The sequence below is a fragment of the Schistocerca cancellata genome, chromosome 5 (genome assembly GCF_023864275.1).
Source record: "Schistocerca cancellata isolate TAMUIC-IGC-003103 chromosome 5, iqSchCanc2.1, whole genome shotgun sequence".
Lineage (NCBI taxonomy): Eukaryota > Metazoa > Arthropoda > Insecta > Orthoptera > Acrididae > Schistocerca > Schistocerca cancellata.
The window spans coordinates 651,666,266-651,681,787 of record NC_064630.1 but is presented as its reverse complement, the minus strand read 5'-3'; the positions used below and the strand labels follow the sequence as shown (position 1 = coordinate 651,681,787).

General features: G+C 41.8%; 1 protein-coding gene across 1 annotated transcript in view; it reads left to right on the top strand.

Moving 5' to 3' along the window:
- LOC126188271 (soluble guanylate cyclase 89Db-like) overlaps positions 1 to 15,522 on the top strand; it is a 540,286-nt gene that overhangs the window by 263,113 nt on the left and 261,651 nt on the right. The window contains exon 2 of the mRNA XM_049929850.1: positions 14,763 to 14,968. Within this exon, the coding sequence (XP_049785807.1) occupies positions 14,763 to 14,968 (206 nt within the window). The remainder of the gene's footprint in view (positions 1 to 14,762; positions 14,969 to 15,522) is intronic.

The window sequence follows — 15,522 nt, the reverse complement described above, 5'->3', positions numbered from 1 at the left end:
TGAACTGGATCCACACCCATGAATCTGATTGTGTATTTGTATCCTTCCATCTACTATCTTTGTGTGTTATTGTTCGGTGTTCAAAAAGCAAAATATAATGCCTGCTCTCACGAGGTATTAAAACGAGGTCCCAAGAAGGCTAACGAATTATAATCAAAATACAGTGAGACGCCAATTTGTCTGTCGTCATGGTGTTAAGTCGACAGAAATAGTTGGTTGTTATCGCATGCATCACCAGCATCGCGTTGTCGTCTTCTCTTATTGAGATTTTCATTTTACCCTGAACACAAGACGCCGAGATAAATGTGTATTTTCTCCGTGACGAAACATCCCATATTCCATTCATACTGGCCATTTTTGCATGCATCGGCAGCAATGAGTCATAGGGAAGCTGTTGTGAGCTGACGAATAACTATAAAAATGGTAGTAATAACGAATCAGTAATCAAGGATGTTACTGCATTACATACGATTAACAAAATAACCAAGAAAATCTGAGTGTTTAATTGGCCCACTGCATAGGTGTTCTTACCACTTCGTTACTGAATTCTGTTCTGGTTGTTTGCAGAAAGAAAAGAAACAACCTTGTAGCCATACATATCCCTAGTACAACGAGATATTACCTATCAACTATCCTTGCTTTACACCACGAGACGGCCGGCGAGTGTGGCCGAGCGGTTCTAGGCGCTTCAGTCTGGAACCGCGCGACCGCTACGGTCGCAGGTTCGAATCCTGCCTCGGGTATGGATGTGTGTGATGTCCTTAGGTTAGTTAGGCTTAAGTAGTTCTAAGTTCTAGGGGACTGATGACCTGAGATGTTAAGTCCCATAGTGCTCAGAGTCATTTGAACCATCACCAGACGAACATGGCGTCACTGAGCTGATATTTGAAATACATACCTGTTTTCTCTCTCTTTTTTTATTTTTGTTTTTATTTTTTGAGGAAAGCATCGAGAAGTGGGAATAATAAGCAAGTAGGCATATAACCTGTTTACTGTTATTTTCACTGGGATATGTAATGCAAAAATACAACTTTTAAGTGTATTATTGCGTAATTCCAGTTATTGACAGTCTATTCGTGAACTTCTCGCATTCAGTTGGGTGAAACCTATCACAGAAGCAAGCAAAACACAAATATTTCTTGCACCATGCGCATCACACAAACGAAATCTCGCTGAACTGACGTGTTGTCCTATATATTGCACGGAAAACATATCTGATTCATGTTGATAAATACAGCTCTATCAGATACAAATTTGGATGCGTACCAAGTGTATAAAAGTATGTCTTGAAATACGCAGAAAGTCACATGGAGGTATTCGACTGAAACATAGCGATGACCAAGACTGTAACTGGGATCAACAGCATCGTCGTCTACCACCTTGACAACTCGAACGGTGACAGTGCTCGGCCGGTTACTTACGTTTACTGGCATCAAAGCTACAGCAAGAAAGCACAAAAATGTTAATAACCCGAAGATCATTAACTTTAGAACCCATAGAAAGTAAAGCAGTCATCAGTCGGAAGAGTGGTTTGAACACCACAGTGCTTTTATAGGCAACGTCTTGTTGGATGTGGTATGCCGTTGCTTCCCTTCGACCTTGGAGTTGACTTACCTAGCCAGTTAGTAGGGGAACCTACTGCTTAACGTGGCTTTCGGACCACAGTGCAACTCGGCATTTTTCACAACAAACACTGCCTGTCGGGAAATACGTGTAAAATGTCACATAAAATCATGGGCCTAACGACGGACTGAGCCTGAGACGTTCGTATCCCCTCTCTTGCTCTTTATCACTTTGCCACTATGCAGGTACTACTGTGGTTTTTGCTTATCATTAAAATTAAGGATCTCTCGTTTGTACCTGCGTTGGCACATGCGTGTCCCTTAGGAGTCCTTACTTTTGGGGTTACCCTCGTATACGTGTGTGTAAACGCCTTCCGATGCCCACTCAAGGAAGACAACGATACACAGTCTAGCTTCAATATTATAAATACGCCTCAGTTTGTGGATGAACTCAGGTTGATAATCATTTTGAATATTTAGGAGTGCTGTACCCACTGGTGTTAAACTCGCTATCAACCAATGATTCCCACAGCTACAGGAACACTACTTGTGATACCTCTTAGACAAAATACATACGCAGTGCTATCAGACGAAAAGATCAACCTGACACAAACTGTAAGAAGTTTATTTTACAACCTTCGTACCTGGATAAAGAGCTTTTCCTATTTGAGATATCTGTGAACGTTGCTGCTTAAAACGATTTAAGAAGAAACTAAATTCCTTCAGCTACGCCACTGTTTAAAGAAATCGTCTTAACGGCACTAGATCGTGGTTTGTAAATCGTTTACCGGCCGTACTCTGCCGCATTTCGCTGATTGGAAGGCAAAAAGCTTACTGACAAATTTCACACGAGGAAAAGGGGGACGCAATGTATCCCACTGTAAGGTTATGTTGTTTTATTTAAATGATTACAAAATCAGGTAAAACGAATAGTGAGATAGTTAGTATAAGCACATTGCTGTTGTCGGTATGATGTTGCACCGCCCAGGACCTGTAATGATAAAGGGCCCGTTTGGGTCAGTCATATTGTATACAGAAGTGTAAGAGTGAGCGCCACTGAATTCTACAATCCGTATGCATTGCTTACACACAGAAATTACTGTTACAGTGTACTAATGGAGCCGAATGAGTGAATTGCATAGTTTCCGATGAGAAAGAGCGCTGGGAAACAGTCTTCGCTACATTAGGTTACTTAAACTGGTGTCACTCTGAGCTAGAATTTATGTCCAGCGACTAAGTGTAAGGACAATGAGTCGGATGCGGGTTTTGTAACTGTGAAATACTTTCCTACATTATAGAAGCGAATATTAAATTTGAACTAATATTCCGAAAATTTTGAACTTGGATAGCTTAGAATGAAAATTTTTCTATTTATTGCGAAGGTATATAGTTGATTTTCTAAAATATTCTCTGTCATACTCAACTTGAAACAGGTCACGTCGATCAAATCATATGGAAGAACTGACAGCGACGTATTTCGGAAGGCAGTAAGATCCCTTGGCTTTTGGTTTGGCAGTATTCGACAGCCATTTCTAACCGCAAGTAAATGAAGAAAGGCAGCGCGTTTTTGTTATCAAGTAACGTCTTTATCAATTACTTCAGTTTTAATGTAATCTACGAGTAATTGCTGATGTTTGATATTAACTTGAAAAGGATTCCATAGACAGGGAAAGAACCTGTTCTTGGGCAACTACTTCCATAATGACCAAAAGGCATTAAATGATCTTCAAGCACGTGTTCCAGCAGCAGAACGAAGAAAATGATAGTAATAAGTACGGTAATAATTGAATTATCCGGTAACTTCACACTTCACAGTGGATTTTCTCGAACTAAGATATTTCCTGAATTAGTGAAAGTTTCAAAATGGCTTCACATCGAGGCTATGGTGCCTAGAAGAGTCTTTACATAGTGCTGACGTGAGAATAGCATAATCTCCACTTCAGAAGGTTCCTTCTACTTAACTATTTAATAGACTCGCATTTTTTCCACCGTGACTAATTTTGTAAGCTAAGCACATCATCTGTTTCAGCACACTCCTGGGGCTGGGAAATGTGGTCTTGTGGAACGAACTATCACAAGTGAAATGGGTGGGAACAAGGATTTACTTTTAAGAGGCACAAACAGATTTATTTTTCTCTGGTAACATCAAGAGACAGACGTTATAATCCAGAATCCGCATTAAACATCACGTTCCTCCATTCCCAACTGGACACAGCCGGTTTGCTTAGGGAAATGACGTAGACGGAGGTCACTGTAAACAGAAATACTGTCGTCAGTAAACTTACTTACATTACAAAATTTTATTTTATTTGATGAACAGCTAGCCATGTAAAGGAACAGGGCTCTTATTTTACTTGTACTTGATTGATTTGGTGCTGGACTATGATTCCAATTCGTATCTCCTCTTTCGAGGATCTGAATCTCTCGGAACAGGATAGTTCAATCATTTCGCTCCTTTTTCCAAGACTGCAATCTCCTCTAGGTTACTTCCAAATTATGTGGGTCCGATTCCTGATCCAGTACAAAAATATTCATAATTTCATTTCAAGCCCTATCACCTGCTAGTGAAAATTTCTTTACAACTATTTTTTATCCTCTCTCTCATTCTTCTTATCTTTATTTCTCTCTCTCTCTCTCTCTCTCTCTCTCTCTCTCACCCACACACACACATTCTTTTTTTATTTTTATATGTTTGGAGTACTCGACTAGAGGCTAGGCACGAAAACGTCCGTGAATGAGTTTCTTAGGTTTGAGTACATTTACGAAAGAAATATAAAAACAACCTTGAGAGTTACTGATTTGTGATGCTTAGTTTGCAGTCAGTTCTGAGTATTATTAGGAACTACGCTCCAGTCCCTAAACCTGGTTACAGAAATGCGAATCAGACGCATTACGTATTCCAGGCCGCCGCAGCCGCGTCTTTGAAAGGCCAGCTGTGGTCACTTCCCAGCCCGCTGTTGGATCACATCGGTTCGTCTTCTTCCTGATAGTACTGTAACTGAGATTTCGCAACAAGGCAAGGTATATTTGGCAACTCTGTGATCGACGAGTTACATCCTGGTGTGCACGGAATTAAGCCTCAAAGTCGACTTGATTTTTCCTGTCATTTCCATTGAATAATCTGAGTTATTATCGCTTCAGGTGTAACAAAAGATTGTAAATTTACGGTTTTCAGCCCAGGAAAGTCGTTGCATGTGTAAATCGCAACTAAACTCGTCCTTTTAATAGCGGTTTACGCGTTCTAGACACTATTAGCCTCGTAATAGAAATGCGCAACACATACCTCTTCGCTAGCTCTGTGGTGACGTGCTGACCTCTGAAAAAGCGTCTGTTATTGTTCGCTGAAAGTAACGTTTTTATCCCTTCTGTGAAAGAGCTACAATCAGACTGATCAAACATCGATAAAGAAATCGCAAGAAAATACTTTCAGCTCATAGTGCAGTGGTGAAAAACTTACAATGCTGCACAACAGGTAACACCTTGTTCCGCTGCTGACAAGCAAATTTTGGGTCTCTGGGAATACATTACTTTATTTATGAAATGCCAAATTTACATACCTGTTGAGTATGACACAGCATACCAATTAAACACAGACCCAATCGAAATCTAAGTGAGCAGTGTTTTACTGATCCGTGCCGATAGAGCCACGCTTGTGTACAGATACTCAGTTTTATGAAAACAGACTTTCGTCCTAAGGTTATCGTGGGTAGTTTATTTCATTTCTTTTAATACAGTGCACAATTTTCGTAAAGTTTCTTTTAGTGTTGTTAAAACAATACTAAACATGAGAGAGAAATTAATCATCAACGATTTATGCGAATTCTCTGATGTGATCTATAACAGTCGGACATTGCACATGCAGTTTATTGATTACATGCATGTAGAGAACTTGTTCTGAGTTAAAGCTGTCAAACTAGGTTTGAAGAAGAATAAAATGCCACTACCAGACGACAGATAATGTAGAAAATACTTTTCTGACTATTTTGGCACGATGCGCGCTCCCCATACATAATACAAAAGCTTTGAGTTGCATCTGCTGTCTGGCCGTCTATTAAACCTGAAAAGATCAAAATGTCGCAGAAGTTAGCCCTTTTTCCACATGCGGCTATTTTGTGTTGAGAAGTGAAGGTAATTATGTTCAATGTTCCATTAAATTGGTAACTTCAGCAGACAGCAGAATTGCGTTGTAAAAAATGTAGCAGCAAACCACTACAGGGAGCCTGTGTGTCAGAATTCTCATCGAGTGTGCCGCAACGGTGTTATGAAAGAAAAATGAGTCATACAGAAGATGATTTGGCGGTCTCTTGGTTTGATGATAGGTTCCTTCGATGATGGTCTGGGTTCGAATCCAACTTCTGCCCATTCCATTCTGGCTACGCCAAGTGAAGAAGGTATAATGGCATTGTGGTCTGAAATTCACATTAAACATGATATTCCTTCTCTACCAAGTAGTCGTTAGGTTGCACCACAATAAAGTCAGATGTGGCGAAATGTGGGAATTCAGTCACCAGTAACCTTTCTTATACTAGTTATTTATTTATAGTGACGAAACAAACGCTATGTAGGGTCACAGGACCCTTATTCCAGCTTTTATTTGAGCTTCTGTATGTCGATAAAATTGGTTTTGATCTTGGAATGCAACTCAAACCACCCTTAACGCGGAATTTTATCCCTTCGTGACAATACAGCTCGACTACAATTTTTTGTTTGTTCAAAACTGTGGACTACTCAACATCTCCACATATTGCGCGCGAATAGGTTCAAATGCTGGCCCGGAACTAAATTTTTCATTATGTATTATCAAGCTCTAGCATGAGAACACCTGTCTACTGATGGATAATTATTTTGATTTTTAATGTATTTTCATTCGTTGTCAACACTAACGATATCTGACGTTTTTGACTCCCAGTGAGACACAGAACTATTTGAGAGATCACTCTAAATTCAAGGATGTTATTCCGAGCTGCTGGTGGAGAAAAATTCTGTATCTGACGTCTCTTTGTGTGAAGTCAACAACGGTATGTGTGGGGTTCGATTCCCAGTCAGCATTGAACTCTTCGTCATATTATTTCTAGTTCAAACATGCTCACATGTCGCTGCTGATGTAACAAACCCATATTTAACGTTCGTTTTCTCTAATATATAACAGCAATAGGTTCCGGGTTGGAGCCCTGGGAAAGAAATAATTAATGTCACAGTTAATTGTGCTTCGATAACAATCCGATTAGGTTCTGGATTCGAATCTCTGTCCAACACAAAGCTTTACCTCACGGCATTTCAAGTAAGTTACTTGTGAAGAAGCAATATTTAACATGTCTCATAGTTCGTTAACAGGGACAATAGATGCTGGGTAGGAATTCGCGTCTGTTAAAAATGTTTACGTTATGTAATTTAAAGTTGATATTTGCTAACTGATAGTGTCTAAAATCGAGGTATATCACTCTCTGTGTGCCTAGTCAGGAATGACTGATAGTTTCCGCCAGTCACGTTCTACGTACATTACCTGTCTGACGTAATACTGAGAGTGATAACATTTCAGGTATGTCATTTATTGCAATAAATGTGAGCTTACAAGCCTTAAGGGCAGTCTTATCTGTGATAAGGTGTTCCCTGATATTTATAGTATCATGGTATTACTTTACATCTTGAGTTATTGCGATACAGAGCCGAGTTTTCTAGTGGTGACTTGTTGGAGCCATTTTCAATAGTCAAACGACTGTACCAAGGGGTGATTAGAGAACCTGCTAGACAGCTGCGTTATGTGGGTTGCATGCGAATCAGGCGAAATGCAATTCAGGTCGTTCGGATACTTTTCAGCACGACTGTACGTCTGTAACACAGCATTATACCGCAGTGAGACATGGGCTGTTAGAAAGCCGGATCAGAATTAAGCGAAGCATTTGAGATGTGGCGATACCGAAGAGGAGGTTCTCCGCTAGTCGATGGGGAATAGAATATGTGGAAAACACTGACAAGAAGAAGGGACAGGATGATAGGACCTCTGTTAAGATATCAGGGAACAAGTTCCATGGTACTCGAGGGAGCTGTAGAGGATAAAAACTGTAGAGGAAGATAAAGCTTAGGATACATTCAGCAAATAACTGAGGACGTATGTCGCTGATATGAAAAGTTTAGTACAGGAGAGGAATTCGTAACGGGCCACATCAAACCAGTTAGAGGACTGATGACCAAAAAAAATGTAAACACTGAAATAACATCACATTCCCTCTCGACTCATGAAGTTTCATTTCGTTCCGTTCCCTCCTCCGCTTTTGGTGTTTCATTCTTTTCGTGAGGCAACATTTGTGACACCGTCTTAGAGGTAATGAAAGTTGTCTGAAGTGGCGCATCTTTTCTTAAAGCCAAGTGATAAGAGCACACCGCGTTGCATCAGTGACTTTAAAGAACCACACCACGCTCGAGAAGTAGTTTTGCTCAATAGAAATTGTTGTATGTCTAAATGTTGCACGAAGATGTGCCTACGATAACCATTCGAGCTAAATATATCTTTTCACTGTTTTCAGCAGGGCATTACATGGTATTAATATTCGATCATATTTTGCTCTCGATTGAAGGAAAGTTTTCATACACACTCCTTCCCTTTACATCGAATTCCAGTTCTATTACGTTGTTACTTTTTTATAATCAACCACTAAACTTTCATTTTGTGAATAACTTTCTATTGGTCACAAAAATAACCACAATCGCACCTATAAGGAATCCAATGATAGGAATTAGAAATACAAGAACAAAGCTCCACTGTTAAACTCTCTTTGAGCCATAATTACCTATCTATCTCTGCGTAACGGTACATTTCACCGTCGGAAAACAGTTGCGCACTAATACATCACAATAAGTAGTTCATTAGTAACAGGAGCAGGTTCGTTCTTTTCTTTCCAGATCTCATATATACAGATGCACTATTCAGAAATGTTCAACAAAGCATTTAACCATTTCACCGCACATACATGCGTATTCACAAGAGATAAGCTGGAGGAACTAACTGTAAAACAGAATCGTTCTATTCGAACAGCAAAGAACATCTGCAACCGCCTCTAGTCTATACACGAGTGCAGTGCAGCGGTAATGGTTTAGGCTGGAGGTGCTACGTCGCTGCTCTCAGACAATGCATCGCTAATCGATGTCCGAGCCATCTGGCCCATAATGTAGCTTATCGACAATCGATGCGTGAGACACGACAGCACTTGCCGCGAGTACTTATCGTTAATTCAGGGCTCACGCCCCTGATAAAGCCCCTAGCCCTTTCCCTGCTTGAGATATCCGTGCAGCTACGATGTCACGTCCTCTTATCTTTCTACAATAAAACTGGATGTAGTAACGTCAGAATGAGTAAGATGTCTCTAAAGTTTTCGTACTATTTCAGAATGCTGTAGATACAGAACTTTTTACCGTGTTTCTATGAATCTCACACAGTTCGAAATAAAGACAGAAATAGTGGTCAGGGTTCTTTATTTGGTGTGACACTTCACTCAATTGGTCCGTAACGATTCAGTGTTATCTGAGATAGCGAGCTGGCTCCAGAACGCTTTCTTCACTCTCCGGATTTATAACGGCATTTCCGTTAGAACTTTACAGCATGATTTATGGACAGTTCGTTCGACGTCGGATTGCATGGGACCGTGTGAGCGTCCATACTCGCTTCAAGGTTCCGGTCAACCACATCTGACCATCACAAGGAAAGATCGTCGTACTGTGTGGTAACTCCACATCTTCTGCTGCCAATCGGGAACAAGTAGTGGACTTCCTGAAAAATGACCTGATATTCTGGAGAGGCAGAGAGGTATTCTTCTTAGCCTCATGATATGGGGAGAATTCTCACTACACAGTGATACGTCAGGGACATCTTGGGTCCTAATGCGTTACCTCCCTTCAAACTGTATTGTGGCGCCATTTTTCAATGCGACAGTGTTCATCCATACATGTCACGTGTCTCTACGAACTGTCTACGTTATGTTGAGGTTATTCCCGTGACCAGCAAAAGCCTCAGATCTGTCCTCAGTAGAACATGTGGGAAGCCAGCTTGGACGTCAATTACTTTCAGCGCTAGTATCCAGGACTTCAAGATTTACAACAGTTGTCCGAGAGCTTGCCGCAGGAGAGGATACAAGACTTTATGACACCACTTCCAATGGAATCAGTGAATGCATCTAGGCCATAGCAGTTGCCAAGTCATCTTGACTCGATTCTGTAATCATAGAATCACCTGGGAGTATATGCCGCCACGGGCGGCTTGGTAGGGAGACTGGTGGGAACGCGTGATAGGTTCACTCAAGCGTTGCTTGAGGAAGATGCTTGGTCGCTCTCAGATGGATGAAGAGAACCTAAACGCCGTTTTTATAGGAATAGAAGCCGCAATAAAGGCCCATCACTCAAGCAGTGAGTGATCCGGCATTGACATCAGCTCATTTCCTAAATGGTGGAAAACTAGTACCCATTCCATGTGCACGAGAACCAACACCTAGGAGGGATCTTGCCAATAATTTCCGACTAAGATAAAAAGTCAACGAGGACGTTTGGCGTAGGTGGAAAAATGAACACCTCCTGCTGCTAAGAAGCTACCACGAGTGAACGGGACCGAGCGAGGTGGCGCAGTGGTTAGCACACTGGACTCGCATTCGGGAGGACGACGGTTCAATCCCGTCTCCGGCCATCCTGATTTAGGTTTTCCGTGATTTCCCTAAATCGTTTCAGGCAAATGCCGGGATGGTTCCTTTGAAAGGGCACGGCCGATTTCCTTCCCAATCCTTCCCTAACCCGAGCTTGCGCTCCGTCTCTAATGACCTCGTTGTCGGCGGGACGTTAAACACTAACCACCACGAGTGAACGGATACCCCTCAAGAAGAAGACCAGGAGTTGGAGAAGTCGTTTTACTTGAGGGGATCAAACTTCGGCACTTTTGGATGAAATCAGTGGTGGAAGAGGTGCCGCCCCTCCTAGATGGTAAAATAAGACGCAGCGGGATGGCACGATCTGTCGATTGGTGCAGTTGTCATCGGACAACTCTAGCGTCGTCCACAAGCAGCATTAACCGTCGCTGTATTGATTGACGAAGTGCAACAGGCATAGAACTCGATTCCACAAAGTGACATACGGCATCTGTGCAACACAATGCATACACGTTTGCATGCTTACATGCAACATTCTGGCGGCTACACCGATTATTAATGTACCAGTATTTCACATTTGCAATGGCTGATCTCACGCTTACATTAACCTGTGATCTTCCAATGTTAATGAATTGAGTAACTTACCTAGACAAATGTATTCCAGAAATTTCATTACTTGACATTAATTATTGAACCGTATCATCTTCATCTTTGCCTAGGTGTGGTGTGTCGTCTTCCGGAGCCTTGGCTTTGCTCTGCCGCTATTGGTCCGTTTGCTTTTAAATTTCGGAGGGCGCTGCGTTCTGGGAGAGACCTGATGACGACGAGAGTATCGAGTGCTGCTGTCGGAGTGAGACGGGGAGTTTAGTTTCCGGTTGTGTGGCAGCGCAATGTTGCGGGAAAGGTGGTGTAACTTCCTGTGAACGCACGTGATTGCTACGAGCGTGTGTACTCGGGACGGCGGCAGTCGTTCTAGTCGGTGTTGATTGCAACCTGTCGCTGAATGCTTGTCTGCCTCCTGGACTGACGGTGGGAATTTCTTGACTTGATGTATCTAACTCAATTTCTACCCGTGTCGTCGGGTGTGTTTTGCTCTAAGGTCGTGTGCCATGGTGTTTCGCAATTTTAGTAGGTTCAGGCGTGCCAGAAATCCCGATTCAATGATCTGCTGTTATATTGTCAAGTATAACTATCACTTGAAAAGAGTGCTAACTCTCTGTGCCTTAATAACTGAACCTAAAATATTATCTGTGGTTGAAATTTTATTCTGACCCAAGTGCAATAACGATCTTGTATTTTCAATTTGTTGAGTGGTATTATTATTTAGTACTGGCCATCACATTTACTAAGTCTAAGATTTACGAAGGCCAGTGGGCGTCATTAACAGTTCCTGCCTAGATAGGCGTTATATTTTGAACCAAGTGTTTCAATGTTTAGTATTTTTATTTTAGAGCTGTCATGCTCTATGTGGACGATTCGCCACGTTGGTGAAGTTTCTAGTTGTTCTGCTGGTCTGTGCCATATTGCTAAAGCAGGCAGTCTTACCACAGCTGATTGTAAATTTTTCCTAGTGGTGAGAAATACGGGCTGGTTTTAAGTGCTAACTCACTAACTTCAACCATTCTCAAATATTTATTACTACTGATATTCAGGCCCTTCAGGCCTAGTAGCAACACTACCCCTTTTTGGTTATTAATTTTATCTTGTTAGCTTGTTTCATTAAAAAAAAACCTTTGGTATATGAATTTGTCTTTTGGTCTTTACTGTTCCTTTGGACGAAGTAAATTAACTGTTGGTTTTGCATTATTGTAGAATTATCAAAACAGTATTTGTGGTTGTATTTGATTGGCCCTTCAGGCCGAATGATTAGTCATTCCTTTCAGTAACTTATTGTATTGGTCAATAATTAATCAAAAGTGTTGAGTCCTTCAGACCGTGATTATCTCCTTATGTTGAATCTTCATTCTGACATTACAGTTGTAAATGTTCAGCAGCCCTTCAGGTCTGGAGTTTAAAAATTTTTATTGTGTTTTGTGATATATATATATATACATGTTGTGTACATAGTTCCACATAGTGCGTATACAACTTTCCCACTAGAGCGCACCCCGCTAAGCACAACAGCACAGGCGCAGCGCTCGTCCGTCTCCGCTCTACGAGATGGCGCTGCCATAGAGACGGACCAAAGTCTGCTTCCGCCGATCTGCGTATTAATATGTAACGCAACCAATGAGATTGCTGCTAACGTAGAACCTTTTCTCCTCGCGGATCACACTTGCGCAGTGATACATGAACGTGCGAGGTATTATAACGAGTATACAGACCTCCGATTAGGCACCCTCTGCATCAGTTGTACCAGTCTGCAGTTGTCTGGACCAGTCTATAGTCAAGTTTCAGTCTGCGCCCAATAAGATTACCATATTCCTGTACATAGCTATGAAGGTAAATGTATAGACACTTTTGTCCAGTATCAGAGATATATGTGAGAATAAGATTAACGTACCAATACCAAAGGAACTTCAGATTGTCAATTGTAAATAGCATCCAGAACCAAGTTAAGTAATTTTTATGCTAGTTATTATTTTAATAAATGCGTGTGAAAATTAGTCAAGTTCTGTTTAAAGTTGGTCACCGTCAATCTGCTACTCTAAGCGTGCAAGTGGCATTTCTATCGTCTGACCTAATGGCAGAAAATAAACACGCCACAATAAGACGACGAGACATATTGCTGACACTCGCCTACTTCGTTAGAGCGACAAGTCAAATAATCTGTTGGTGTATGTACTGAAGGTCTTACAGTACGCACACCACAATATATATATATATATATATATATATATATATATATATATATATATATATATATATATATATATATACACGAGGGCGGTTCAGAAAGTAACCTCCGATCGGTCACAGTGCGGGTTGTGGGGGGAGTAGCGACGCCATCTGTGCGTTCACGCACTCAACAGGTCAGTCAGCATCAAGCCGTGGTCGAGTGAACGTCGTACCTGCGCTAGTTTAGTTTTTGTGGCAGTTTGAAATGTGTGCTGCAATAGAAAACCCCGCCAAATGTGAAGTGCGTGCTGTCATAAGGTTTTTTACAGCCAAAGGATATTCTGCAGCAGCTATTCATCGTGAGCTTTGTGCCGTGTACGGACCAAGAGTTATGAGTGAAGGAGTTGTCCGTGAATGGGTACGTTTATTTAAAAGTGGACGAGATAACGTTCATGATGAAGAGAGGAGTGGTAGACCATCATTGGTGACTGACGAACTCGTTCAGACAGTTGATGCAAAAGTTCGTGAAAATCGACGTTTCTCAATGTCGGAGTTGTCTACTGGTTTTCCACAGATTTCTAAGATTCTCTTGTACGAGATAGTGACAGCAAGATTGGGTTACCGTAAGTTCTGTGCACGATGGGTGCCCAAAATTCTTACCGACCACCACAAAACTCAAAGAATGGCCTCTGCATTAGACTTTCTGTCACGTTATGAGGACGAAGGAGAACCATTGTTAAACAGAATCGTGACCGGTGACGAAACCTGGATTAAGTACGTGAACCCTGAGACAAAAGAACAATCAAAGATGTGGGCACATTCAAATTCGCCTACCAAACCAAGAAAAGCCTCGCAACATTTTTCTGCCAGAAAACTGATGGCAACGGTGTTTTGGAATGCCAAAGGGGTGTTGTTGGTTGAATTCATGGAACGTCGTACGACCATTAATCAAGACGTGTACTGTGAAACAATAAAAAAGTTACGACGGGCTATACAGAACAAACGCCGTGGTATGCTGACTTCCGGTATCGTTTTTTGCACGATAACGCCCGTACTCACTCTGCTCGCAGAACAACGGCCCTTCTTGAGTCCTTCAAGTGGGACGTTATCAACCATCCACCTTACAGCCCAGACCTGGCGCCAAGTGATTATCACCTCTTCATGCATTTGAAGAAATGGCTCGGGTCACAGCGGTTTGATGACGACGAAGAGCTCAAAGATGCGGTCACAGGCTGGCTCCAGGCACAAGCGGGTGATTTTTATGCAGAAGGAATTTCAAAGCTTGTGAAGAGATACGATAAGTGCCTCAATCGCTATGGAGACTACGTAGAAAAATAGTGCAAAGATGTAGTCGTAAGATGTATATATTAAAATATTTTTATTTAACTTGGTGTATTTTTTTTAAATCAACCGGAGGTTACTTTCTGAACGGCCCTCATATATATATATATATATATATATATATATACACGCGCGTGTGTGTATGTGTGTATGTGTGTGTGTGTGTGTGTGTGTGTGTGTGTGTGTTTGAAACTGTAACCTCATTTGGGTCTACGCTTTCACTCCCTGCAGCCTTTGAGCTCTGCTTACCTTATGTTTTGGTTAAGTTTTCCCATACCACGACGTATCGATTATGTTTTGGTGTTGCGACTTTTTTTCCAACGCTCATCTTTCTTGACCATGTTCGATAAACTTTTCAGCCTCATCGTAATTGTGTCCGGCCAGGTGTGCAGATAATTTTGACAAGTAGGTAGTCAGTAACGGCGACATGGCTTGGTGTGGCGTGGTGTTGCAGAGCGAGTACGGGGAGTCGGTGTGGGAGCAGGCCTGCGAGGTGGCGGGCTGCCGCTTCCGGGTGTTCAACACGCACCACCTCTACCCGGACAGCCTCATCGGGGACCTGGCGTCCGCCTGCGCCCAGGTCGTCGGCAACGGCGCCACCGTCGAGGGCTTCATGATGTTCTTCGGCCGCTGCTTCGTCCGATACTTCAGCTACTTCGGGTGAGAACCTCTTTTAGTATTCTGACTGGCTTGATGCGGACCGACATAAATCGTCTCTTCGTTTCAGTGTAGCATCTACAACCGACGTCCTCGATTATTTACTGTATGTACGCCATATGATCAAAAGTGAACCGTGAATTTACTTTCAAAATCTTTTCTTAAAGAATTTACTTTATTTACTAGCGATTCATCAAGAACATTAACACATTTAACCACACTAGGTGAGCGTGGAAGTAGATGCCAGGGAGTAACTGGTGAAAATGAAATTACCTTTAACAAACGGGAATTTTATTCATAAAAACCTTTTCAAAAACAGATTTAAAATTTATAAGGAGAAAAGCTCTCTCGAAATATCAAGTTACAATTTTATCTAGAGGCAGAAAGAACAATATTGACAGTATGAGCCTTCTGGCTGAGAAGCTTGCCGCCCCCTTTCAACACGGCCGTAGTCACGACCGCTCACAACAAACTCTGAAAGACTACAATGATGCAAATCTGCAACACACCAGGTTACTTTAAGGGGGGTAGGACGTCAAACGAGCCGACTTGGAGCA